Source organism: Ovis canadensis, chromosome 16, assembly GCF_042477335.2.
Source record: "Ovis canadensis isolate MfBH-ARS-UI-01 breed Bighorn chromosome 16, ARS-UI_OviCan_v2, whole genome shotgun sequence".
NCBI classification, from domain to species: Eukaryota; Metazoa; Chordata; class Mammalia; order Artiodactyla; family Bovidae; genus Ovis; species Ovis canadensis.
The window spans coordinates 14,700,087-14,726,727 of NC_091260.1; the positions used below are offsets into that span (position 1 = coordinate 14,700,087).

The 26,641-nt window shown below is 45.1% G+C and overlaps 1 protein-coding gene across 1 annotated transcript in view; it reads left to right on the forward strand.

Annotated features, from left to right (window-relative positions):
- Window positions 1–26,641, forward strand: part of DOCK2 (dedicator of cytokinesis 2) — a 474,846-nt gene that overhangs the window by 121,518 nt on the left and 326,687 nt on the right. The window contains exons 24-25 of the mRNA XM_069556001.1: window positions 10,293–10,363; window positions 12,411–12,517. Coding sequence (XP_069412102.1) covers window positions 10,293–10,363; window positions 12,411–12,517 — 178 coding nt within the window. The remainder of the gene's footprint in view (window positions 1–10,292; window positions 10,364–12,410; window positions 12,518–26,641) is intronic.

Below are 26,641 nucleotides of genomic sequence, written 5' to 3' on the forward strand. Positions count from 1 at the left end.
AGGAGTCGATGCCCCAGAGAGGTAGAGGTGCCCAGAGAGAGACTATGTGACCTTGAGAAAAACAGGGGAATAAGTCATCCCACAGCCATCCTTTCCAATTTCAGCACCGATTTCCCTATGATGAACTGCCTGCATTTGGGGGGAAGGAATAAAGGGAATGCAAAGGCAGGGAAAGAATGGAGAAAAAGGAAGCTAAAAGATGAGCCAGTGAGAATGTCTGATTCTGAGAGGACCTGGGTCCACAAAATGTCTCCTTTAGATCAAGCTGTCCGATTTAATGCTGGATTCAACCTCTCAAGGTCTCTGTCTCCTCATCTGTAAAACTTTAGTATCTGGGTGAAGATCAGGTAAACATTGTTTGCAAAAGAGCCAATTATAAAATACTATGCAAATACGGAGAGCTAATAGGATTATTATGGCTTTGGCATGAGTCTTTTTACCCAGGTTTTGATTGTCTGGGTAGCTGTGTTAGAAAATGGCCTGTTTTCCCTGGGATCTGGGACAGGTTATGCTGGTTTCTTCTCATGGATTTCCACCCCAAGAGCCAAGAAAAGGGACTTCGCCTTTTTAAAAATTTACTCTAAAAGGGCCAAATTTAGCTTCTAGGATGAAATCAATGATGTTTTCTGTCTATTCCTATGGTTGTTGAAAAGTTGTCAAAGAAGAATATAAAGTCATATTGAAGTATGAAGAGCAATACCATCTGAAAAAACCAAATGCTCTTTTAGGGTATGAGGAGAGAGGGGTCAAGGCCATATGATGTCAGCAAACCTCACACAAGGGGTCTTCTGCAGACTTTGATATTCACTATTGGAGAGTATCAGTTGGACACGATGGAGCAACTGAACTGAACTGACTGGAGAATGAGCTTTGGATGTCAAGCCAGAGAGATCTGAGTGGGAAATGGGGCATCCACGCTTGGGCACATAGCACTGGGCAAATGATTTCAGCATCCTGGGCTTCAATTACCCTTTTATAAAATGGGAAGCCTAATGTCTGTCTAATTTAGAGAATTATTGAGAGGATTAAAGTAATGCATGTAAAGCATGGTGGGTAAAGCCGGTTACATAGTTCAATTTAAATAATTTTTAGTCATGTATATCTCTTCCTCCTTTCAGTTCAGTTCAGTTTAGTTACTCAGTCACGTCCGACTCTCTGCGACCCCATGAATCACAGCACGCCAGGCCCCCCTGTCCATCACCAACTCCCGGAGTTCACTCAAACTCATGAGGGCATTTTCAACAGAGTGGAATCTGGAAGGGAATATTTGTGTTTCTAACCTTGTCACATGAAGTCAAGCAGTTTTAGGACATCCAGTTATTCTGTTAGATCAAGAAACAGATATAAATTTCAAGGAGGATAAGCTTACAAGAACTGACTCTATAAAAAAATAAAAAAAGGAAGGCAAAGTTTTGCCAGTGAAATAGGACAGCATGACTGGAGTCTTGATTCTGAGCCTGCATGGGGTAGAGTGGGAAAGAGTGCTGTGATCTATTAGTAATGTCTGCCGTAAGTTTTGGGTGAGAGCATGGAGAAGGCCAGTGGTTGGCACTCCCATCCCAGCCTTACACTTCCAGCTGGGTAGTGGCTTAGGTGGAAGCCCTAATTCACGCCTGCCTGAGTTCAGAGTGAAGTCCATCTGGTTTGGTCTCAGCTTTGCCCTTGTGAATTCTTGGACCCAAGCTGGTTATTTCTCATGTCTGAGGCTCATCTGGCTTTTGTGAATTGCTTTCTGTGGTTTACCTAATTGTTCAGAGATGGCATGGCAGTGTCTCACATGAAACGACGGAGAATTTAAAGCCAGCCATCCAAAGAGGGTAGAAAGAGTGTTAAAAACATCTTTCACTGATTGAGTATCAGGCATGAAGCAAGCTTTCACATGCAGTGTTTTCAGTCCTCCCAGAGGTCTGCAAGGAATCGTCTTCATTGTCCATGGAGGCTCATAAAGTTAAATAATTCATCCTAAAGTGTACCTATTCACGGTGGTAGAGCGAGGATTTCAGTCCACACAGGTCTTCTAACGCCAAAGTTAGTATTCTCTAATCCACAAAGAATGGGTATGGTCGGGGCTTTCTGGATGGGTGGTATGCTCAGAAGTCGCCGTGTGTGCCAGCCCTGTGAACTGGATGAAGGGTGATGATGAAGCGGATAAAGCAGATGGCAGGGTGAGACAGTCCACATCTGATGCTTGTGAACTGGATGCAGCTCAGTTGTGAGCCATGGCCATTGGTGACGTTGTGCGGATCCATTTGACCCGTTGTCCTTTAGGCTGTGATTCTTCATCGTTCTCCGATTTGGTGGTACGAATGGAAATATACAAGCAACTCTTAATTACAGTCTGCTCCCTTGGGCACTCTGATTGTCGCACATGCTGATATAGCCACTAGAGCATCCAGGAAGCAGAGACCTCTGCCTTTTCGGTCTCCAGAACCTGAAACAGTAACGGTCACTTAAATGCCTTCAGCTGGCACAATGCAAGAATGAATACCAGCTCCCAGTATTTTATGTTTTAGCATTTATTGTGTGTGACACATTGAGCTAAAAGCTTTACATATACTGTTAGCTCATTTGATTTTTTTTAAAATAACAAACACCTTATTAGGCAAATACTCTTCTTATCTCTACTTTACAGATGAGGAAATGGAGGCTTAGAGAGATTGAGTAACTTAATCACAGTTAAGAAGTAGCAGGTTACTTGAATCTAGGTTGTATAGTCCAGAGCTTAAGTTCCTAATCACCAAGCAAAGTAAGGTTTCATTAAAGAGTTGAATCTTTTGGCAAAATGCTAGGTGGTTAAGGAACAAGCTCCATAAACAGCAGTACAGATGGGCAGATGTCTGGTTTGTAGTCACAAATTCGAGCTATTAAGGAGGCCTCTTTCTTTCCTCCCTTTCCACTGTTCACTATTGTAAAATATCCAGGAGTCTGAAGCAAGGGAAGAATGTGGTTCATTCTTGGGACATGGACTGCGGGCTGCATGCTGAGCCCGCGGTGGGAGGAGAAGTGAGACTCAAGTGTAATAGCGAAAGCTGGAGTTTCCCCTATACTTGTTGATGACTGGAATGCTGCCCCCTTCCCACCGTCTACTGCGTGCTTAGAGACGGTGTTTGGGAATGCGGGATATATGGAGGATAGGTGGGATTTTGTTCCAGAGGGGCTGCTGGAGTTGTACTGACGGCTCACATTTTCAATTCAGTCGTCACATCAACCTTGTAAAGTAGGTGACTTTATTCCCTTCAATCTCTTGATGAAACTGGAGCATAGAGAGTTCGTTTCCTCAAGGACAGGCAGGTGAAAGAGACCCACTTGGATCTGACCTTGGCCTCTTCAGCCAGCCATTTTAAACACTGAGCTCTCTTGCCTCCTGCTAAGCTTCAGGGGCCAGCGCCATTCTGGGCTACGGGAAGCATGGAGACATGTGTCTCCCAGAACCTGTTGGTCCCTCTTCCCTTGCCTTGATGATGATTCCCAGGGTTACCAGCTCTGGTGAAGTCCATCTGAAGGACCAATGACGGGGTGAATGTCTGGGGAGAGTAGGTGTATTTTCCTCAGGGACAGCTCAGCATCTCTAGGAAGACTGCTTCTTCTGGTCAGATATGGTGAATCCCCGTGGCGGTGTCTGCCCAGTTTCCAGGGACCTTGACTGTCCATCATTTGACTAAAATAAAAGGATTGTCAATTGGTGGGATGGGAATATTGTCAGAGCTCTTGAATGAGGAAGACATCTAGTGTTCCAGTATAACTTTGCATCAATGCAAGATACATTCTTTTGCACTAGAAGTCTGTCTGCTGGCACCAATACTGTGCAGTCTTACTCTGGGAAGGGGAGGGAGACAAAGAGAGAGACCAAGAGAGCGAGAAAGAGAAAGACAGAGGGGGTGGGCGAGAGAGAGAATGGTAGATGAGGAGTCTGGAAACAGAAGATAAATCCCCTTCGAGTTTGAGGGAGTGCAGCTGTGTAGTTTTGATTTTTGCTGTTATTCTTAAACATTTGCTGTGTGCTCGCAGCCCAGGATTATCAGCTCTGGTGAAGCCCTTCTGGATAGCAATCATCACAAGGGTTCTCCTATGACTCCTCTTGGGACAGTAAAATCACTACTGCTTGACTGGGGTCTGGCTCTCTTCTTGAGTGCTGTACCTGGCGTCTGGCAGAGGGACTTGGAACTGATGACTCATCTGGGAAATTCACTTGGAGCCACGTTACAAACTAATTACTGATCTGGAAAATGTTTTCCTGGTGGCCTTTCTTGCAACCCTTATGTTTGTGATGAGAAGGACGCTTGAGGCATATCAGAAAAATGATATCTTCTTTCAAAAGCCATCCTCGGAGGGCTTCCCTGAGGGCTTGGTGGTAAAGAATCCACCTGCCAATGCAGGAGACACAGGTTTGATCCCTAATCGGAGAAGATCCCCATGCCTCAGAGCAGCTAAGCGCATGGTCACACTATTAAGCCTGTGCTCTAGAGCCTGGGAGCCGCAGCTACCACAGCCCTCACACCCTGGGGCCCGTGCTCCGCTCCCAACAAGAGAAGCCCGAGCAGGGGTCGCCACCCCGCCTGGGTGCACGCAGAGGAAAGCCCCGGCAGCGTGGAGATGCGGCACAGCCGAAATAAGCGCACACATTTAGGAGTCACCCTCTTAACGGGGAGGCTTTTCACCCGCTCCTCCCTGAGTCCAGCCTTGTCTTCCCCGCTTGCCAGGATGGACGTTTTCCTAGAGCAGAGTAGAAGGTAGCAGAGCACGCTGGCCAGAAGCCAGTCGGGAAGAATCAGGTGCGTATCTTTGCTGTGTGGCTTATTGAAAGCGCAAGTTGCTCAGTCATGTCCAACTCTTTACGACTCCGTGGACTATACAGTCCAGGGAATTCTCCAGGCCAGAATACTGGAGTGGGTAGCCTTCCTTGCCAGCTCAGGGATTGAACCCAGGTCTCCCGCATTGCAGGCAGATTCTTTCCCAGCTGAGTCACCAGGGAAGCCCAAGAATACTGGAGTGGGTAGCTTGTCCCTTCTCCAGTGGATCTTGCCGACCCAGGAATCTAACCGGGGTCTTCTGCACTGCGGGCAGATTCTTTACCAGCTGAGCCATCAGCAAGTGGCTTATTAGCTGTATGTATTCTGGCAAGTTATTTTACCTCTCTAGCGGAATGACAGCATCTATTCCTAGAGCAGCTGTAAAAATGAAGTGATACCATGCATGGATAAAGTTTCCACTAATGGTTTGCTACTTTGATTAAAATATATTAATCCAAATATATATTCTTATACATGTATATATATGCACACATACATGCATAAGAATACCTCTTGTTGTGTTTTTCTTAAATATTATATATGATATAAGGATATGTACTATGAGATGGGGCTTCCCTGGTGGATCAAACAGCAAAGAATCCGCCTGCAGTGTGGGAGATCTGAGTTCGATCTCTGGGTCGGGAAGATCCCCTGGAGAAGGGAATGGCTACCCACTCTAGTAGTCTTGCCTGGGACAGAGGAGCCCGGTGGACTACACTCCATGGGGTTGCAAAGAGTCAGACAGGACTGAGTGACTAACACTTTCATGTTTTCCCACTGTGAGATGAAAGTGATACAACAGTAGTGGTTTATGTGTGATAGTAGTATTAATGAGAGGAGAAATATTAACAACAGTGGAACAACATGGTTCCCAGGAGGCCAACGGGTCTAGAAAGCCAGGCTATTTCTAGTTCCCAGGCCTCAGAGACTTGCAACAGATGGAGAACCCCAGTGGGCCTTGTGGCTGAGTTCTGCCTCCGGGGAGTGCTCAGTGGCAGCACCTGCTGAGCTCACCTGCTGTCCCTCCACTCAGGTGTGTCTGGGCTGTGTGAAGGCAGGCCCCCTGAGGACTATAACAGTGGACTTGGCAAACTTCCTGTCCCCTTTGGGAAAGAAAGCCACAGGCCTGCCACTTGTCTGTGAGGCCAGCTGGGTCAGATGGGCGTTTAATATTCCACAGTTGACTTGACAGTACCCTTGCAGTCTCAGGATGTGAACCACTCAGTTTGCTTTGCTTTATCACTAGCCCAGGGCTGGGAGGCTGGCAAGATGGGCTTCTGAAGTAACCCTTGTCCCAGCCTCGTCCAGCTCCTGCTCACTCACAGCTGAAGCACTGAAGTGTGAGTGTCCGTAGAGATGCCTGGTGACTGCTGCTCTACAGAATCTCTCCAAAGCCCTGGAATGCCACGCAGCGCTTGAAAGCCAGCAACTTGCTTAGACACTGGAGTCCTGGTTTTCCCTGACTTGCCAAGGATTTCATTTCTGTTTTTGTTCCCTCACTTTGGTCTTAATTATGGTCTTAATCGATGAGCCCGCAGTAGTCTTTGTCCAGGCTCTGGGTAGTGAGGGCTGGCTGATGTCAGAGAGGTGAGAAGGGGGAGATACAGCATGCATCCTTTCGGAGGCCCGCTGTGTACTGGGCATTACAATAGGTGCAAAGTATGCTTTATTTGCCATCATTCCCCTCTCTCATTTGCCCCACATGAAAATGCTGAGGCTTGGGGAGTGAGGAGACGGCCCTAGGTGCTTGCAGGTGCTGGGTGGAGCACTGGGAATCCCCCGACCTCAGCTCCCTGCGGGCCTAGAGTAAGGAAGGAACAGTTGGTTTGAATGCTTAGACCAGCCTTTATCAGGGCACATGCCTCACCTGTGGCATCTCTTTAGGATGAGGAGATTGTAAGCTGGCAGCCCGTGGAGAAGTGCGGCCTGCAGGGGTGTTTGATTTGGCTAGCAGTGGTAAAACAAGTGAGCAAGAATGCCTCATTCTTTAGAGTGTGGGTTCTACACCCCTGATCACTTCCCACTGGCCTACGCTCTTCTGATTTCACTTCTGTCTGCTACTTGCCCAGCCCTGCAGGCATCTGCTTTTGCTGTATCTTGATGTTTCCTGATACAGATGACCTGACCAACTAGGCTGGAAGGCACTGTATATGATAATTGCCTGGAGGAATGTCATAGTGCAACTTAGCATATTAAAATTCAGAGAAGTTCTGCCAAAAAAAAAAAAAAGTATCAAGACTAAAAAAATGCACCTTACTGGCTTATCTTTGCTTAAACCAAACTTTCCCGTAATTGTTTGATTGCAAATCCTTTCCCTCCCACAGAATACCTAACACCATCCTATAGAGCAAAGGTGTCCCAATAGAGCCTAGTTTTAGAAACATTTGCTCTGGAATCTTGTTATCTCTTGTCATCTTGATTTGAAGAATAAAGAGTAAATCTTCAGACATAAAATCCAATAACTGTAAAGAAAAGGTCTGACACATCTGACAACGTACAAATTAAAATCCTTCTGTACAATGAAAGATATGATAAAGCTAAAAGAAAGCAACAGTCAACCACAGGGGAAGTGAAAGAAAATTCTTGCAAAATATGTTACTGCAAAGGGGTTAATGTTAATGATGTATAAAGAATTCCACACCAATAAGAAAAGAAATCACCTGAAAGAAAAATGGAGAAAGAATACAGGCAAGTAGATAGTAAATATTTGCATATGCGCCCATTCAGTATGTCCAACTCTTTCCAACCCCATGGACTGCAGCCTGCCAGACTCCTCTGTCCGTGGAATTTTCTAGGCAATAATAGTGGAGGGGGTTGCCATTTCCTTCTCCAGGGGATCTTCCCAGACCACGGATCAAACATGCATCTCTTGTTTCTCCTCCATTGACAGGTGGATTCCTTACCACTGTGCTGATAGTAAGTATAGTTGTTCAATAAGTATAGAAAAGGTGCCCCCCTGCACTAGACCCAAAGAGTTGCAGATAACAGCTGCAAATTATATATCAGGGTGACAAAATCAAACAGATTTGCATACTAGTGTTAGCAAGGTTGTAAGTTTAAGGAAATTGATTACTGCTTCTTTCTAAGGTAATATGACAGATTCTCGTGAAACAGATATGAATATACATTTGTGTGCACATTTGCACGTGTGTACGTACATCTGATGCACTAGCTCCTCTTCAGCACTGCATCCATCCCATTGGGATTCTCAGAGACACACAAATGTATGTGTTCAATATTTTCTGCCACTTATTTTATGATAAAGAGAAACTAAAGATAGTATGGAAAGTGTGACCGTGGAAGTGTTAGTCACTCAGTCGTGTCTGACTTTTTTGTGACCCCGTGGATTGTAGGCCACCAGGCTCCTCTGTCTGGAGAATTCTCCAGGCAGGAATATTGAAGTGGGCTGCCATTTCCTTCTCCAGGGGATCTTCCCCACCCAGGTATTGACTCTGGGTCTCCTGCATTGCAGGCAGATTGGTTACCGTCTGAGCTACCAGGGAAGCCCAAGATAGCATGGAGTCCATTAGTAAGGAGAACTTGGTGTGCCCACATGAGTCTTGTTATGCAGTGGTGAGAAATGAAGAGTGCGCTCTATGAATTGATGGCAGAAATCCTGGTGGTACATGGTTAGCTGCAAAAAGCAAGTTATAGAACTGTGTAATCACACACGTACGCGTGCACAGGCACATACGTGCAGCACACACAACACACACATGTTCATGCATAGAAAGCAGTCAGGACTCATTGCACCGTTGACAGTGACCCCTTCTGAGCTGAGCAGTAGGGATTAGGGCAGAGATGGAGATACAGGACTTCAGGGATAATTTTCATCCTAATACCTGTCTGAATTTTTTAAATAACAAACATAAGTCTGATGTGCAAAATTCATAAATAACAAGGAGAATAAGCATGAAGGCAAGGAGAGAGAGAGATGCTATTTGAGCGAGGTGGGCGTGTAGCTTGAGGGTTACAAGGAGTGGCTCTGTAAGCAGCCTGTCTGTGTTTAAAGTCTGACTCTCCCACTTGCTAACTTTGTGACCTAGTTATTAAATCTTGATGCCCTAGAGGTTCCTGATCTATGAAACTAGTGTGTCCCTTGTAGGAGAAAATAAGATTTAATAAAATTACCTAACAGCATGGTGTCCTCTCTGAGAACTTTCAGTGGAGCATAGTCACAATGGTTATCCACGTTCACTAAGAAACTCAACTGTATATGGCTAGGAGGAAGAGTTTGTTTAAAAAATAATAATTTTCACTGTTTTAATTTTGGTTTAATTGTAAAACAGTGATTGTTGTTGTATTAGTCGCTTAGTCCTGTCTGACTCTTTCTGACCATCTGGACTGTAGGCCCCCAGGCTCCTCTGTCCATGGGGATTTCCCAGGCAAGAATACTGGAGTGTGTTGCCATTTCCTTCTCCAAGGCATCTTTCTGACCCAGGGATCGAACGCGTGTCTCCAACACTGGCAGGCGGATTCGTTACCACTGGGGCACCAGGGAAGCCCTAAAGGGTGATACTTATTGACTAGAGAACCCTTAGAATATGTGGAAGAAGAGAATGAAGAAAATGTGAAGGGCACACACCTACAGATTTTTAAACACTGTTTTCCACATAGGTGAAAGTCTTCAACTCTTTTTGTAGAAATTACCGTCTACTCCGTTATTTAGCAAATGGTGCTGTTTTACAAGGCCCTGGGTGTGTTTCCCACCTCTGGATGCATCAGTTACCTCACACAGAGGGAAAAAGGTCGTCCGCCGTAATGCCCAGTTTTCCTAACCCAGCTAGTAGCTGCAGAAATGTGCCCACAGTTGTTCTCAAATTGGTCAAGGAGAGAGATTAGAAATAGAACTCGGTCCATACCATCCTTACCACCAACAGTACAACTCAACCACGCTGTCTTCCAGTGATGATAGAAGTTGCCCTTTACACAGCACCCATAGTGTGCCTGGCTCTCTGCTGGATGCCTCATTTATATTATTTTGAATCTTTGCAATCCTGAAAAATAGGCATCATTTCCTCTCGTTAACAGACAAGGAAAATGAGAAATCGGAGGGATTAAGTGTTTTGTCCAAAGTCACATGGCTACCAAGGAGTAGAACCAGAATTTGACTGTAAGTGTATATAACTTCCAAATCCATGATTGTTCTACTATACATTTCTAGGCCCTTGAAGATAGAAGAAACTCACATATCTAAGGTTTCAATCTACATGAGAGTTTGAGTCACTGTACCAGTACCCAGTGGAGAAGGCAATGGCAACCCACTCCAGTACTCTTGCCTGGAAAATCCCATGGGCGGAGGATCCTGGTGAGCTGCCGTCTATGAGGTCACACAGAGTTGGACATGACTGAAGCGACTTAGCAGCAGCAGTAGTACCCAGGGTGTAGGCTCCTCCTTCCTTGATCTGTGTCCTGTTGCAAAGCTTCCTTGCCACCAGGCAGAATTGTTGGCAGAGTCATTGGCCATGGGCATAACTCACGTTTATTTTAATTTCTACCTAGGTGGCAGCTTTGAAATATATCCCATCTGTCCTCCATGATGTGGAAACCGTCTTTGATGCAAAGTTACTCAGGTGAGAGCTGATGCTGTACTTTCCTGGGCTCTGGGCCAAGCCAGGGATGCAGAGAGAGAGAGGAGGGTTCTTGTGGGGAATTCCAGACGGACACTCAGCATGGGGAAAGAGGGGCCAGGCCCGGCGGAACTTCCTCCAGGGACTTCAGTGTGGGATTGTTACGTTTTCGTTTGTGTCAGATTTGGGGAAAACTAGCTATAAAATAAGCATCTTTTTTTGATTGATACCAGTGATAAAGAATTGTATCATTGATATCAGTCCTTGGTGGCTTAAAGAATCCACCGGCAATGAAGGAGACATAGGAGACGTGGATTGGATACCTGGGTCAGGAAGCTCTCCTGGAGGAGGAGATGGCAACCTGCTCCAGTATTCTTGCCTGAGAAATCTCATGGACAGGGGAGCCCAGTGGGCTCCAGTCCAGGGGTCAGACAGGACTGAGCACAGGCGCGCACAATGATACAGAATATGAAACATTTGTCTCCATTTCACCTGGGCTTGAAGGTTTTGGGGGTTCCTGTGTTTGCCCTGTAAGCTCTGTGGTTACAAATAGAGAACCATAGAGATACATACTTAATGGCATAATGAGATGGGCTCCCCTTCACTTTTTCCTCCTTCGCTCCATTCCTTTCATGAGAGCAGCACATTATCTCAGTATGCTTATGCCATTTAGGGGCATCTGAGCCAGATATACCCTCTTCTTCCTTCTCCCAAATTTACTTAAGTTGCAAGATAGCATATAGACCATTTAAAAATTTTGGGGGCCCATGTTGTGTGGCATATGGGATCTTATCTCCCTAACCAGGGGTCGAACTCATACTCCCTGCCCTGGAAGGCAGAGTCTTAACCCCTGGACTGCCAGGAAAGTCCCTCAAAACCTTTTATATTGGAAAACTTTTAGATTTAGAAAAGAGCTGCAGAGATAGTACGTGGAGAATGCCTACATGCTTCTCACTGGGCTCCCCTGGTTGTTCACGTTTAGACAACGACAGCACAGTCACCGAAGCTGAGACAGTGACATTGGTGTGACTCTGTTCAGTGCTCTCCAGACTTTATGCAGCTCTCATCAGCTTTTCCACTGTTCACATGAAGATTTCTGCTGGCTTCTCATTCTTCTGCTCTCAAGCTGAATGTTGTCCTCTTGGGGAAGCTACCTCTGAACATTGTAAATAAATTAGATTCATCCTGTAACCCCTGCACCGTTACAACTCCCTGTTCATTTCATTGCGTATCTGGCCCTGTATTGATTTGCTTGCTTTTGTGTTGTGCATTGGCCTTCATTAGAATGTAAGTTCCATGCCAAATGGGACCAAGTCTGTTTCTATTCTATCCCCTCTGCCCTGCACATTGCCTGTCACATATTAAATAGATGCTTAATGAGGATTTGAAAGAAATGAACACAAAGAGCTTATTTTGGAATGCTGACAGGGGTTATAATTTTTTTTCAGTGGCGTTTTTATTTTCACTCTATTTGGAAAGAGCTGTCTTCTTTTTCATATTCCAAACTTGTTCTAATCTATAACTTTTCACAGTTTTTTTTCAATTAGGACATTTTTAAGATATCTAAAGCATTACCAAGTATAAAACATTAGAAAAATAAAATGGTATGGAAATGAAATTAGAACCTGGTTTTAAACCCTTGTTTCTTTGATCCCTTAACTGTGTAAATTGGAAAAGTTAATCTTTTTAAGCCTTACTTTTCCCACTTGGAAAATTGAGATGAGCATTGGATCTGCCTTATAAACTTGTGATGTTTCCATGGCACAGTAGATGTCAAGTGCAAAACATGTACCTGAGGTTGGGGTTCTTGCTGTTATTTTCCAGTTTTCACGTCTTTTTGAGTGCTGTTGGTATTAGTATTCAACACCGAGACCAAGTACGCATGTCCACTGAAGGCTTATCATGCTCGGGGCAGGGGGAGGGGTGGCAAAGGGAGCAAGATGTTCGTTGTTTCTGCTTCCACGGCCGACAGGCTGGGGAAGGACTGTGTCAGGAGGTGGCGGGCATTGGTCTAACGGCTTCTCTGTGCTCCTGTTTTTCCTGCCCTTAGCCAACTCCTCTACGAATTCTACACGTGCATCCCTCCCGTGAAACTCCAAAAGCAGAAAGTCCAGTCCATGAATGAGATAGTGCAGAGCAATCTCTTTAAAAAGCAAGGTGAGTGTGAAATATCTTGGCTGGTGGGGGCGCATGAAGCCCCAGTGCCCATCACATGCTCTGTGGTTACCAAATGTTTCTTCTCTCAGACTAACTCCCTTAGTCTGAATGAAGCGGGGAGTAGAAAGTAGCTGACAACTTAAATATCAGAATCGAAACTAATTTCAAGGTAACATAGGCTGTACTATTTGTTTTTCCTGAGAAGGTTTAATGAGAGGCCAGATTTAGAGTCATTTTCATATAATTTTTGTTTTCAATTTGGCTGTGCCATGTGGGATCTTAGTTCCCCATCCAGGGATTAAACCTCTGGCCCTTGCATTGGAAGCACAGAGTCTAAACCTCTGAAACACTAGGAAGTCCAGTCTGGAGCTACTTTGCTGTGAGGTCTGTACTCTACCTGAGAGGAGGTAGGTAAATTGCCAGTCCCTTCATAGAGGCGTCAGTGGCTCTGGGCTCCTGTTGTGTTTGCTTCCAGGGGCACTCACTGCATAAGCAAGCAAATACGTATATACTGTAGAGCCCCCTGTCTCCTGTTGCTGCTTTCACAGTAGCCTGTTACCCCGCTACTCTGGATGTTGCCTTTCTTCATTAACGGTATTTCCTGGAGAGCAGGGAAAGACAGTGGACTTGTGCTGCGGTCGCAGCCAGAACTCACCCAAACCGATCTCTGGTGACCGTCAGTCCCCACCCAGCACCCCCCGCCTTGGGGCTCCCTGTTTTGAGGCTGATGAGCTGGATGGCCCCGCATCCTCCAGCTATGAGTACATAGGGCTTATATGTTAATATTCATGATTTCCTGACACCAGTCCTTTTTGTGACATTGAAAAAGATGACTTTAGAGGGTCAATTCTGTTTTCTGTACCCTCAGCTCAAGGCTTTCCAATTGAAATTCCTTTCTGTTCATGCTGGTGTCAGTGATACAACGAGAAGCAAACTGTGCAAGGAACAAGGAGTCTTAGAAGGCAGAGGATCATTCATCACCTATCTGGGATTTATTCAGAGTGAGGCTTGAAGATTTATGTAAAGTGCTGGGTTATCACAGAAACATTCAGGAACCACTTCATTGTAAAAATTTTCTTCCCCCTAATGCCTGCTTAACATGGTGCATCCAAAATTGCTGTCTGAATCCCATCCCATTAAGAGTAGGAGAAAGGCATGGGAAGAAAGATGATCTTGTGATATTTATTCATGCCTAGAGTTTGCTGACCATTTAGTTGATGTGTGACATGGTTTGTTTGTCCAAAGTGGTTTGTGCAGGTGATTGGAAACTAATCTTGCTAAGAGTTGTTATATGTCTTATCTTACTGTTTAGTTTAGTTTTGTTTTTTTTCAAGTGAGCCTTTCTCAGGTTTCACCTTCTGATTTCCATGTCAGAATGAATCGCCCTCATGCTGAAGCATTGAAGTATGCCTGCCCCTTCGGCCCTGGCTGTCCCTCCCCGGATTTCAGGCCGTGTCCCTGCAGGGGTGAATCGAGTCCCGCCGAGGGGCGTGGCGAGGGCGGCTCTTGCTGCATCTGGTGCTGCACAGGCAGCAGGGAGCTGAGCCGCTGGGCTGCTTTCCATTGTTCAGAGCTGCTGTCGTCAGGGCCCCGCTCAGCGTCGAGGCCAGGTGGAATGTTAGCGCGGTCCTGGTTTGGGCATGTGGTGTCAGTTCCAGCCTGCTGGGAGTCAGAGTAATTCCTTTACTGGAGTCGCATCTCCTGGGCTGACGGTGGCCCCTAGGGTCAGCATAATCACAGGCTGGGCCAGACAGCTGCCGCCCACCAGTCCTGCTGCGCCTCTGCGTTTGAGTCAGTAAAAACCCTCTGATTAATACTAAGTGACAGAAGGCCAGCCCCAGGGTACACAGTTACGGAAGAAATGCAAAATTCTCACCTTTACATACGTACAGAGACTAGAGGTAGGTGAAGGGAGAGCCCATTAGGGAGCCATTTTAAAGAGGCTGCAGTGCATAATTCATCAAGCCATCCTTAGTTTAGGTGTGGAAGCTTAAGGGTAACTCCTCTTCCACTGTTTACTTGCTAAGTGAGCCCTCTTACAAAGGGATTTCCCTGGCTGTCCAGTGGCTAATAACCCCACACTCCCAATGTAGAGGTAGGTGAAGGGAGAGCCCATTAGGGAGCCATTTTAAAGAGGCTGCAGTGCATAATTCATCAAGCCATCCTTAGTTTAGGTGTGGAAGCAATATGGTCCTATGCACAGCTTAAGGGTAACTCCTCTTCCACTGTTTATTTGCTAAGTGAGCCCTCTTACAAAGGGATTTCCCTGGTCGTCCAGTGGCTAATAACTCCACACTCCCAATGTGGGGCCTGCTTCAGTCCATGCCACTACTAAGAGATGCACGCTGAAGCTAAAGGTTCTGTGTGCCTCAACTAAGACCCTGTGCAGCCAAACAAATAAACACATAAATAAATAAATATTTTAAAAATGATCTGAAAAAGAATATATATAGATATATGTATAATATAGAATTGAGTCACTTTATATACGCCTGAAACTAATACAGGTATAATACAACTAAGTATCAGTTCAGTTCAGTTCAGTTCAGTCGCTCAGTCATGTCTGACTCTTCGCGACCCCATGAATCGCAGCACGCAAGGCCTCTGTGTCCATCACCATCTCCTGGAGTTCATTCAGACTCACGTCCATCGAGTCTGTGATGCCATCCAGCCATCTCATCCTGGGTTGTCCCCTTCTCCTCCTTCCCCCAATCTCTCCCAGCATCAGAGTCTTTTCCAATGAATCAACTCTTCGCATGAGGTGTCCAAAGTACTGGAGCTTCAGCTTTAGCATCATTCCTTCCAAAGAAATCCCAGGGTTGATCTCCTTTAGGATGGACTGGTTGGATCTCCTTGCAGTCCAAGGGACCCTCAAGAGTCTTCTCCAACACCACAGTTCAAACGCATCAATTCTTCGGCACTCAGCCTTCTTCACAGTCCAACTCTCACATCCATACATGACTACTGGAAAAACCATAGCCTTGACTAGATGGACCTTTGTTGGCAAAGTAATGTCTCTGCTCTTGAATATACTATCTAGGTTGCTCATAACTTTTCTTCCAAGGAGTAAGCGTCTTTTAATTTCATGGCTGCAATCACCATCTGCAGTGATTTTGGAGCCCCCCAAAATAAAGTCTGACACTGTTTCCACTGTTTCCCCATCTATTTGCCATGAAGTGATGGGACCAGATGCCATGATCTTCATTTTCTGAATGTTGAGCTTTAAGCCAACTTTTTCACTCTCCTCTTTCACTTTCATCAAGAGGCTTTTTAGCTCTTCTTCACTTTCTGCCATAAGGGTGGTGTCATCTGCATATCTGAGGTGATTGATATTTCTCCCGGCAGTCTTGATTCCAGCTTGTGTTTCTTCCAGTCCAGCGTTTCTCATGATGTACTCTACATAGAAGTTAAATAAGCAGGGTGACAATATATTGCCTTGACATACTCCTTTTCCTATTTGGAAGCAGTCTGTTGTTCCATGTCCAGTTCTAACTGTTGCTTCCTGACCTGCATACAGATTTCTCAAGAGGCAGGTCAGGTGGTCTGGTATTCCCATCTCTTTCAGAATTTTCCACAGTTTATTGTGATCCCCACAGTCAAAGGCTTTGGCATAGTCAATAAAGCAGAAATAGATGTTTTTCTGGAACTCTCTTGCTTTTTCCATGATCCAGCAGATGTTGGCAATTTGATCTCTGGTTCCTCTGCCTTTTCTAAATCTAGCTTGAACATCAGGGAGTTCACGGTTCATGTATTGCTGAAGCCTGGCTTGGAGAATTTTTAGCATTACTTTACTAGCATGTGAGACGAGTGCAATTGTGTGGTAGTTTGAGCATTCTTTGGCATTGCCTTTCTTTGGAATTGGAATGAAAACTGACCTTTTCCAATCCTGTGGCCACTGCTGAGATTTCCAAATTTGCTGACATACTGAGTGCAGCACTTTCACAGCATCATCTTTCAGGATTTGAAATAGCTCAACTGGAATGCCATCACCTCCACTAGCTTTGTTCATAGTGATGCTTTCTAAGGCCCACTTGACTTCACATTCTAAGATGTCTGGCTCTAGATTAGTGATCATAGTTGATTGTAAATCAACTGTCCTTCAATTTAAAAAATAAGCATAAATTAAAACAATAACCCTAAGGGAAACTTCAGCCCAGGCTCCTCTTTAAGTCTTCAGGTTCCAAATGAAAACACTCTGATTGCATATGTACGCACTCACTGGGTGTCTGTGGCTCTTGGGTGAAAGTCTCTTTTATGCCCTGAAATAAGGTGAGTGTGATTCCTTGGCCAGGTCTGAACTAGAATGAAATCTCTCCTGTTGTCCCCCCGGGAGGTGTCCTGTGCCTCAGAGAAACAGTTTACTTTGAGCCTGTACTTACTTAACTGCCAGATGTGCAGACTGCCTGGAGTGTTGTCGGTGACATTAGCTTGTACTCACAGCCTTGAACACTTTGGCATCAGGACAAGGAGCCAGGAGGCTGTTAAGCACTTTCCAAACTGTTGGCAGACTGTCCTATTGGCTTCTCTTCAGGAGGATCCGATGGAAAAGAGGGAGAAGGTTTAGTGGTTAAGGGCTCTGGTTCTTGGGTTGGATTCCTGGGTTCAGCCCCTCATCAGCTGGGTGACCGTGGGCAATTTGCTTAACCTCTCTGCTCTTCAGCAAACTCATCTGCAAAATGGGAAAAATGATAGCAGTATCTTAGAAGATTGTTATGTGGGCTGACGAGACCAACAGTGCATCTAAAGTGCTTATCAAAGCAATGTAATATCTCATACTAAGTGAGCGCTGTTATTACTGGTGGTGTGGTTATTATTTCTGCCTCTCCTTTCATTTTTCCAACTTCTAACCTTCAGATTCTTTGCACTAAGGGCGTCCCTTCATAGTTGATAGTCACACGAAACCCTAAGTTACGTTTCCTGGTTTCCCTGAAAGCTGTGTGTTTTCTGTAGGGTCTGAGAAACATAGGACTTAATGAACAAAAAGGCCTTGGTGTGTATGCACTTCCTATCCTGGCTTTGAATGGTCTTTCCAGGTTTTGTCTCATTTCCCTAGAGTGTTTCTGTCCAGGGCCCGGGTGACATGAACCCAGCATCACAGGTCAGCGTGAGATGTTTGTGGTTTCTCGCCTCGCTGTTTACCTTGCTGTGGGCCTCAGTATAGCTACATGGTTTGGGACGCTTGACAGTCACCCTCTATGATGGTTTGCTCCTTGTGTGCTGAGTCGCTTAGTCATGTCTGGCTCTTTAGGACCCCAGGGACTGTAACCTGCCAGGGTCCACTGTCCACGGGATTTCCCAGGCAAGAATACTGCAGGGGGTTGCCGTGCCCTTCTCCAGGGGATTTTCCCCACCCAGGGATGAAATCCGAGTCTTCTGCCACCTGAGGAGCTCCTTGGGGCTGCTTCAAAATATGTGCACGTGCAAGCGTACACACACACACTTTTTAAATCTTCCTTCTTTCATGGAGGCAATTAGCCTCCATTTGTCTCAGCATTTACTTGACCTGTGATCCTTTCAAGCCTCAGTTTCCTCATCTGTAAAGTGGGAATAACCAGAGAGTGCGCCTCCCTGGGTAGTTGTGCAGCCTCAGTGGCATAATGTGACCCGTTGTCCTGGGGTGTGAGGGTGTCAGGGGTCACCAGCAGCCAAGGTCTTTCAGGGAGGGGCTCGCCCTGTGCGAATGACTTCAGGATTCAGTGGGAGGAAAACTGGGAAACTGATGGAGACGAATTTCCTGTTGTCTCCAGACTGGCCTGGTCGTGATGCTGGGAGAAAGGATGAATAAGTATGCCCCAAGAAAACTCTGAGGGGAGTCTGTGAGAAAACCAAACCTTCTGTGCCTTTGGAACAGATTTGTCCCTGTGAGAACCTAATCTCTAAGTAATGTGTCTTTTTAGTCTGATGCTAATCAGATGTGCCATCTGCTTCAGTGTAAACTGCTTTGGGATCCACATGGCTGGCTTTCCTCTACTTCCACAACAAACAGGGACAGGGCGGGGCCAGAGAGACAGAGAAAGAGACAGAGATCTGACAGAGATTTGGAAACTCTTCCAGTGTTTATTTTCAGCCAGTGGGATTTTCTTTGGAAACTTCATTGAGAAGTTGTTCTCTGAACTCAAGCACCCCATTTTTCTTTTATGAAGATGTGGTTTCCTTCTTCCCCCCTCTTTTTATCTGCAGCCCACAGTACCTGGAGCTGCTGGGACCCGCTTCACCTTCACAGTGGGTCTCTGTGGTGGGAGGGGTGGACACCCCTGTCCAGCACCCTGAGAGGGTGGCTTTTTTTTTTTTTTTCTAATTATCACATCACTGCAGCACTGGCTGGAGTGGAGAAAAGTCCTCTCACTCTAACAGTTATTATTTTGCTTGGTGAACTTAGGTAACATCTCTGAGCCTCTGGGTTGCGCATCTGAAAAATGTGAGTAGGGATGTGGACGTTAGAATATGAATGTTTGATTTAGGAAATCCTGGCTTGATCGCTTACTAGCTGTGTTCCTTGAACAAGTAACTTCTTTGAGCTTTCATTTCTTTAGCTATGAATTAGGATAATGCATGTTAAACAACTAGCAGAATGCCTGACACAGATCCCTGACACTTATTTAATAAAGACATCTACTGCCTCAACTGTGTGACAGAAATAACCACAAGAATAACAATGACATCAACAGCATCCTAAAGGGAGAGACATATGATCATTCTAGAGCCAGACATCCTGGAATGCAGAGTCAAGTGTGCCTTAGGAAGCATCAATACGAACAAAGCTAGTGGAGGTGATGGAATTCCAGCGGAGCCATTTCATATCCTAAAAGATGATGCTGTGAAAGTGCTGCACTCAGTATGTCAGCAAATTTGGAAATCCCAGCAGTGGCCACAGGATTGGAAAAGGACAGTTTTCTTTCCAATCCCAAAGAAAGGCAATGCCAAAGAATGCTCAAACTACAGCACAGTTACATTCATCTCACACACTAGCAAAGTAATGCTCAAAATTCTCCAAGACAGGCTTCAACAGTATATGAACTGTGAACTTTCAGATGTTCAAGCTGGAAAAGGCAGAGGTACCAGAGATCAAATTGTCAACATCCATTGGATCATAGAAAAAGCAAGAGAGTTTCAGAAAAACATCTACTTCTGCTTTATTGTCTACGCCAAAGCCTTCACTGTGTGGATCACAGCAAACTGTGGAAAATTGTTCAAGAGATGACCTTCAAGACCACCTGACCTGCCTCCTGAGAAATCTGCATGCAGGTCAAGAAGCAACAGTTAGAACTGGACATGGAACAACAGACTGGTTCCAAATCGGGAAAGGAGTATGTCAAGGCTGTATACTGTCACCCTGCTTATTTAACTTATATGCCGAGTACAACATGTGAAATGCCAGGCTGGATCTTCATCAAGCTGGAATCAAGATTGCCGGGAGAAATATCAATAACCTCAGATATGCAGATGACACCACCCTTATGGCAGAAAGTGAAGAAGAACTAAAGAGCCTCTTGATGAAAGTGAAAGAGAAGAGTGAAAAAGTTGGCTTAAAGCTCAACATTCAGAAAACGAAGATCATGGCATCTGGTTCCATCACTTCATGGCAAATAGATGGGAAAACAATGGAAACAGTGAGAGACTTTATTTTGGGGGCTTCAGAATCACTGCAGGTGGTGACCAGTCTATCCTAAAGGAAATCAGTCCTGAATATTCAATGGAAGGACTGATGCTGAAGTTGAAACTCCAATACCTTGACCACCTGATGCAAAGAACTGACTCCTTGGAAAAGACCCTGATGCTGGGAAAGATTGAAGGCAGGAGGAGAAGGGGATGACAGTGGATGAGATGGTTGGATGGCATCACCAGCTCAATGGACTTGAATTTGAGTAAGTTCCAGGAGTTTGTGATGGACAGGGAAGCCTGACATGCTGCAGTCCATGGGGTCACAAAGAGTCGGACATGACTGAGTGACTGAACTGAACTGATGTATAATCTGCTATGTAAGACATATATTTGTGACCCCATGGACTGTAGCCTGCTAGGCTCCTCTGTCCATGGGATTTTCCAGGCAAGAGTACTGGGGTGGATTGCCATTGCCTTCTCCAGGGGATCATCCCAACCCAGGGATCGAATCTGCATCTCTTACGTCTCCTGCATGGCAAGCAGGTTCTTTACCTCCAGTATCACCCGGGAAGCCCATATAGGACATAAACATATATTAAATACTTGCAATGTCCGGGTTACATAGGTATAATTATCTGCATCTTATAGTGGGCAAACCAAGGCCTAGAGAGTCAAATAATTTTACCCCAGTGAGACCAAGGGTATGACATATTAGGATATTAGTATACTGGACTATGTGATTCTGAAGTAACAAATCAATCTCTAAATATCAGTGGTCTGTTTCTCTCTTGTGCAAAGTCTGATAAAGGTCATGAAAGTCATACCCCTGTTGTCCCTTGTGAAGCTATGCCAGTGGTACCCCTGACCTGTCTGCAACAGGGAGGAGGAGGGAGAAAGCAGAGCCACTCTCAAGAACCTCAACCTGAAGATGACACCCCAGGATTCCACCCATAGCCCGGTGCCCAGAGCCCATGCTGCGTGCCCAGCCCAGCTGTGAAGGAGTCTGGGAAGTGAAGGAAAGCACATAGAGTCTTCGATTACTGTCTCCCTCTGCTGCTCACGGGCAGCAGGGGTGGAGCTGGACTTGGGTGCAAATCATTTGAATAGCAAAGCTCATTTTCTTTCCACTACGCCATGCTTTGTTCTTATAGTGAGTGACCAGGAGGAGATGTGCTCATTTTCTCATTGAAAATGCTTCATTTTTCATGTTAGAAACAAGTGCTTCCTTGCTCCTCCTGAGAGATTTTTTCTTCTTTCTTCCTCACTCTCTGCCCCTGGTCCAAAGGCTGGGCGCCTCTCTGACGGCTGTGCATAGGGACCTTTGCCTGAGCAGGAGATGGGACCTCTGATGCCAGTGGTTGCTATGTCACTGCAGGTTTTTAAAGCACAGCTTTCCTTCAGTGACATGTCGTATAGGCATGCTGCCTGGGACTTGGCATGCCCACCTCAGGCTGGGCACTAAGACTCTTGGGAAGGAAAGGGCACTATGGAATAAGCCTCAAGGGGCATGCTCTCGCCTCCTGACTGGCTCCTCACCTTTCCTGGCACCACACATGCCCTTCCACGATTCTTTCTTCGTCAGCACTGCCTGGCATACCTTCTAATACCCATGCCCATTCCCTACTCCCAGCCCTAGATACACTAACTAGTAATTCCATTGGTCCCTTTAAGAGCTTCAGTTTTAAGCACCTGGGTTGTTTTGACTTTTTTAAAGTGGAAGCGTTTCTACTAAGAACGTTTTTGTACACTTTTTGTAAATGCTCGAGAGTCTCTTTGAGGCACGTAACTACTAGTAGGTTTGCTTGGTCATGTGTGTCAGTCACTCAGTTGTGTCCGACTCTTTGCGACCCCATGGACTATAGCCCGCTAGGCTCCTTTGTCCATGGGATTCTCCAGGCAAGAACACTGGAGTGGGTTGCCATTTCCTTCTCTAGCTTGGTCATAGGAAATCTGAATATTTAACTTCAGGAGATATTGCTAAACTGTTTTCCATTAATTTACTCTCCCACCAGTACTTCATGAAAATTATTATGTGGATCTGGATTCTCTTCAACACTTGCTATAGCCCCAATTTAAAAATCTGCCAATAAAATGGATATAAAATATGTCATGCCTGTTTCGATTTGCAGTTTCTTGATCACCAATGATGCTGAAAACCTTCCCTTGGCTTCTTTGCCTTTAGTGCTTCATATCTATGCTGTGTCTGTCATGTCCTTTGGCCATTTTGTGTGTGTGTGTGGGGGGGGTTGTATTTTTCTTACTGACTTGCAGGATATCCTATATATTCTTCATACTCATGTTTTGCTGATTTTGTGTATCATGAGAAACTTTTCCCTGCTTGCAACTTGTCTTTTCATTTTTACTCTTTTTTCATTTCTTACTCTTAATATCAATTTATCCATCGTTTTAATAGTCAAATCTTTTTGTATCATCTATAAGAAATACTTCTCAATCCCAGTCTGAAAGATTTTCATTTGTAATTTTTCTAAGAATGTCAGGTTTATTTTGTATACACAAGTCCTTAATCAATCTAGAGAACTTATGTTTTCTGCATGGTGTGAGGTAGAAGTCTGATTTTGTCTTTTTTGCCATTTGGCCACATAGTGTTCCTAGTTTCATGTGCTGGGCCATCTTTTCTTTCTCCATGTCAACGTGATTTTGCATTTCCAAGACATTGCTCTTCCATGGGGACTTGAGGGCAGGGCTGCTGAAGCCTGAGTTCAATCCTGGTCCACAGCATGCAGTTTCTCTGTGCTAGTACTACTTGAGTGTGGAGGCATCAGGAGGGCCAGGAAAAAGGGGTAGCCGCTCCTTCCTAAAGTGGGAGTGTTAGTCCCTCAGTCATGTCTGACTCTTTGCGACCCCACGGGCTATAGCCCGCCAGGCTCCTCTGTCCATGACATTCTCCAGGCAAGAATACTAGAGTGGATAGCCATTCCCTTTTCCAGGGAGTCTTCCCAAACCAGGGATCGGACCCATGTCTCCAGCATTGCAGGCAGATTCTTTGCCATCTGAGCCACCAGGGAAGCAGGCCCCAGATTAGGCATCCTGGCAACTATGTCAGTTCAGTTCAGTCGTTCAGTCGTGTCCAGCTCTTTGTGACCCCATGGACTGCAGCATGTCAGGCTTCCCTGTCCATCACCAACTCCCAGAGCTTCTTCAGACTCATGTCCATTGAGTTGGTGATGCCATCCAACCATCTCATCCTCTGTCATCCCCTTCTCCTCCTGCCTTCAATCTTGCCCAGCATCAGGGTCTTTTCCAAATTATGTACCCAGACATAATCCAGGTTTTGGCCTTCTCAGTTTTGAAAAGATGAGCTGGCTTCTTGAAACTATCACTTTTCTTTGTATTTGTCTCTTTTGGGCTGTGCTGGCTCTTCTTTAGGGACTTCCCTGCTGGCTCAGAGGGTAAAGCGTCTGCCTGCAACGCTGGAGACCCGGGTTCCATCCCTGGGTCGGGAAGATCTCTGGAGAAGGAAATGGCACCCCACTCCAGTATTCTTGCCTGGAGAGTCCCATGGTGGAGGAGCCTGTTAGGCTACAGTCCATGGGGCCACAAAGAATCGGACACGATTGAGTGACTTCACTTGGCTCTTCTTTGCTGGGTTGGCTTGTTCTCTAGTTGTGTCAAGTGGACTGCTCACTGTGATGGCCTCTCCTGTTGTGGAACACAGACTCTAAAGTGCCCGGGCTTCAGCAGTTGCAGCTTCTGTGCTCCTGAGCACAGGCTCAGCAGTGGTGGCACATGGGCTTAGTGATTCCGTGGCATGTGAGATCTTCCTGCATCAGGAATTGAACCCATGTCTCCCTCATTGGCAGGTGGATTCTTTATCACTGAGCCACCAGGGAAGCCTGATCACTTTCCTCATAGTAAGAAATTTCTTGGGCCCATGGAGCAAACTTCTTTTAGTTTCTTTAGGTATCTGATAGAAAGAGCATGGAGCTGAGAGTAAAGAGACCTGAATAATAGCAACAGCAATAATGTCAGCAGTGGCCGCTGTAGGTGAGGTTTGTGAGCGCTTATATACACTAGGCACTACAACAAACACAAATGGGCATTATCTCATTTACAGCACAGCTGTGTGATCTTCGACAACTCACTGAACTTCTGTAGAACATCTATAAAATCATGAGATTGTGCAAGAGTTTTCAGAGCTCTACCAACACGAAAATCTGTGATTTAAAAAATCATTCCCTGAGTGACAGAGACCATAGAGCTGAATCTTTCTGATACCATTTAGTGCCTAAAAACGCCTTCCTCCATATATTGCTCCTAAAACTCCTAAATGTCCTGCTTGAGCTGGAAGTGAGGAATGAGGATATTTTATAGAAGGTTAAACAGATGCAGGAAAATGGCATGATGCCCTCAAGATCACACAGCAAGGCACGGAATCCTAAAAACAGTAAAAGAATTTACTTACTGGAGCCAATTTATTTTTTTCAAGAAAGAGCCGTTGAGTTCTGAGAATCTACGATTTTTGTCCTCAGAGCATTTGGAGGCATCAGAGATCTTCAAGTAGGGGTTTGCCCCTCCCACCGACAGTGTCACAAAGCTACCCCCGGTTCCAGGGTGTCTCCTCTGCATTTGGAGATCTGAGAAGCGGCTGCTGCTCATATCTCTTTCCTTTTCAGTGTGACTGATAGCAGAATTAAGTCTCAGAAAGAAACCTTCAGATCTAGAATCAGAGAAGACAGTGATCTAATAAGCTGCAAAACAAATCCAAGAGAGATTTATTAAACTGTTCTCTCTCTCTCTCTTTTTTTTTTTTTTTTTGCAGAAGTAAAAAAAAATGTTGGCATACAATCAAAGAAAAGAGTCCCTCTTGAACCTCCCCAAATACTTAGAATAGCAGCTTTTAATGACATTACGGAATACAGTTTAATTGAGGGCGGGGATGTGCGGCCCAGAATCCCAGATCACTTCTTTAATGACAATCCAAATCAACTCTTCTGCAATTAAGAAAAAAATTACCCTCATTAAAACTAGAGAAGAGCGAAACCATACTGCTCTTACACCTTTTGATTCATGTTCCGTGGGATATTTTCCGATTTTGCAATAACTGTATAAGTAGAAGCACATGAAAGGAAGGAGTCTGTAGAAATCTTTAAAAAATTGTGTGTTTACTCCAGATGTTTTTATCTGTTTTCATTGTGAAGTTACAGTTAGAGGTGGTTTGAATGATAGTGATGCAGGTTTCAGAATGTTTGGAGACTTTTATGTGGACCTGTTAAAGTCTGATTTTGATGGTTTTTTCCTCCATATCTTCCTAGAATAGGAGAAGTTTCCTTATGACCATGATACGGTTGAAGGCCAGGTGCAGATTTATTTCAGTTCCAGTAATACTTGTTGAAAACCTAAAAATGTAGGAAGACTGTGCTATGGGAAATGTGAAAGAAGTACATAATAAATAATGTCATGGTTATCATTTATTTAACCATTATTTTGTTCCAGGTGCTACGCTAAGCTTTTTCACACATTAATCTTATTATGAAGATTTCCCTGTAAACTGTAGCTAACAATATCCCCATTTTACAGGTGAGGAAACTGAGGGTTAGCGAGGTGGAGAAACTTGCCAAGAGTCATAAACCAAGCAGCATAGCAAGGCCAGCATTCCAGGTGGGGTCTGTTTGATTCAGCATGCACTATCTAAACTGCTGTGCAGAATGGCATCTGGAGGAAAGAGTTTTCTGTCCTAGCAGGGAGCTTACAGAGAAGGCAATGGCACCCCACTCCAGTACTCTTGCCTGGAAAATCCCATGGGCGGAGGCGCCTGGTGTGCTTCAGTCCATGGGGTCGCTAGGAGTCAGATACAATTGAGCGACTTCGCTTTCACTTTTCACTTGCATGCACTGGAGAAGGAAATGGCAACCAGCTCCAGTGTTCTTGCCTGGAGAATCCCAGGGACCGGGGAGCCTGATGGGCTGCCGTCTATGGGGTTGCACAGAGCCGGACGTGACTGAAGCGCCTTAGCAGCAGCAGCAGCAGGGAGCTTACAGTTGGGAGAGAAAAGACTTACCCCAAAGATCTTCAGACTTGAGCCTACGCAGGTTATGAAGGTAACAGAAATGAAGGTGCAGAGTGATAGTTATTATGGCATTTTATAGAACCTAAGCAAATGTATTATATCAATATACACATACGTATATATATATACATATAATTAATGTCATCATCAGTTATATTTTTTATAACAGATTTTCCGTTTGCCTAGTAAACCTGGGAAACTTTCTTTACTTCATGAAGAAATATGATTCCTGTCATTTTTCCCCTAAAACAGAGTGTCTTTTGTTCAGTCATTCACTTCCCTACCTTTGAGAGAGAAATATACAGAGAAGCATTTCTTTACTACTAAGGAAGCGCATGTGGAAATGATCAGTCCACCCTCAGCTCAGAGCAGGGAGCAATAGGGAGTGGTGAGGACTGGAGAAGAGCATGTGATTGGGTATATTGGACAGCTGGGAATCAATGCCAAGTGGTTGTTAGCAGGTCAATATGTGGGCTCAGTGCTACCTAATCTCT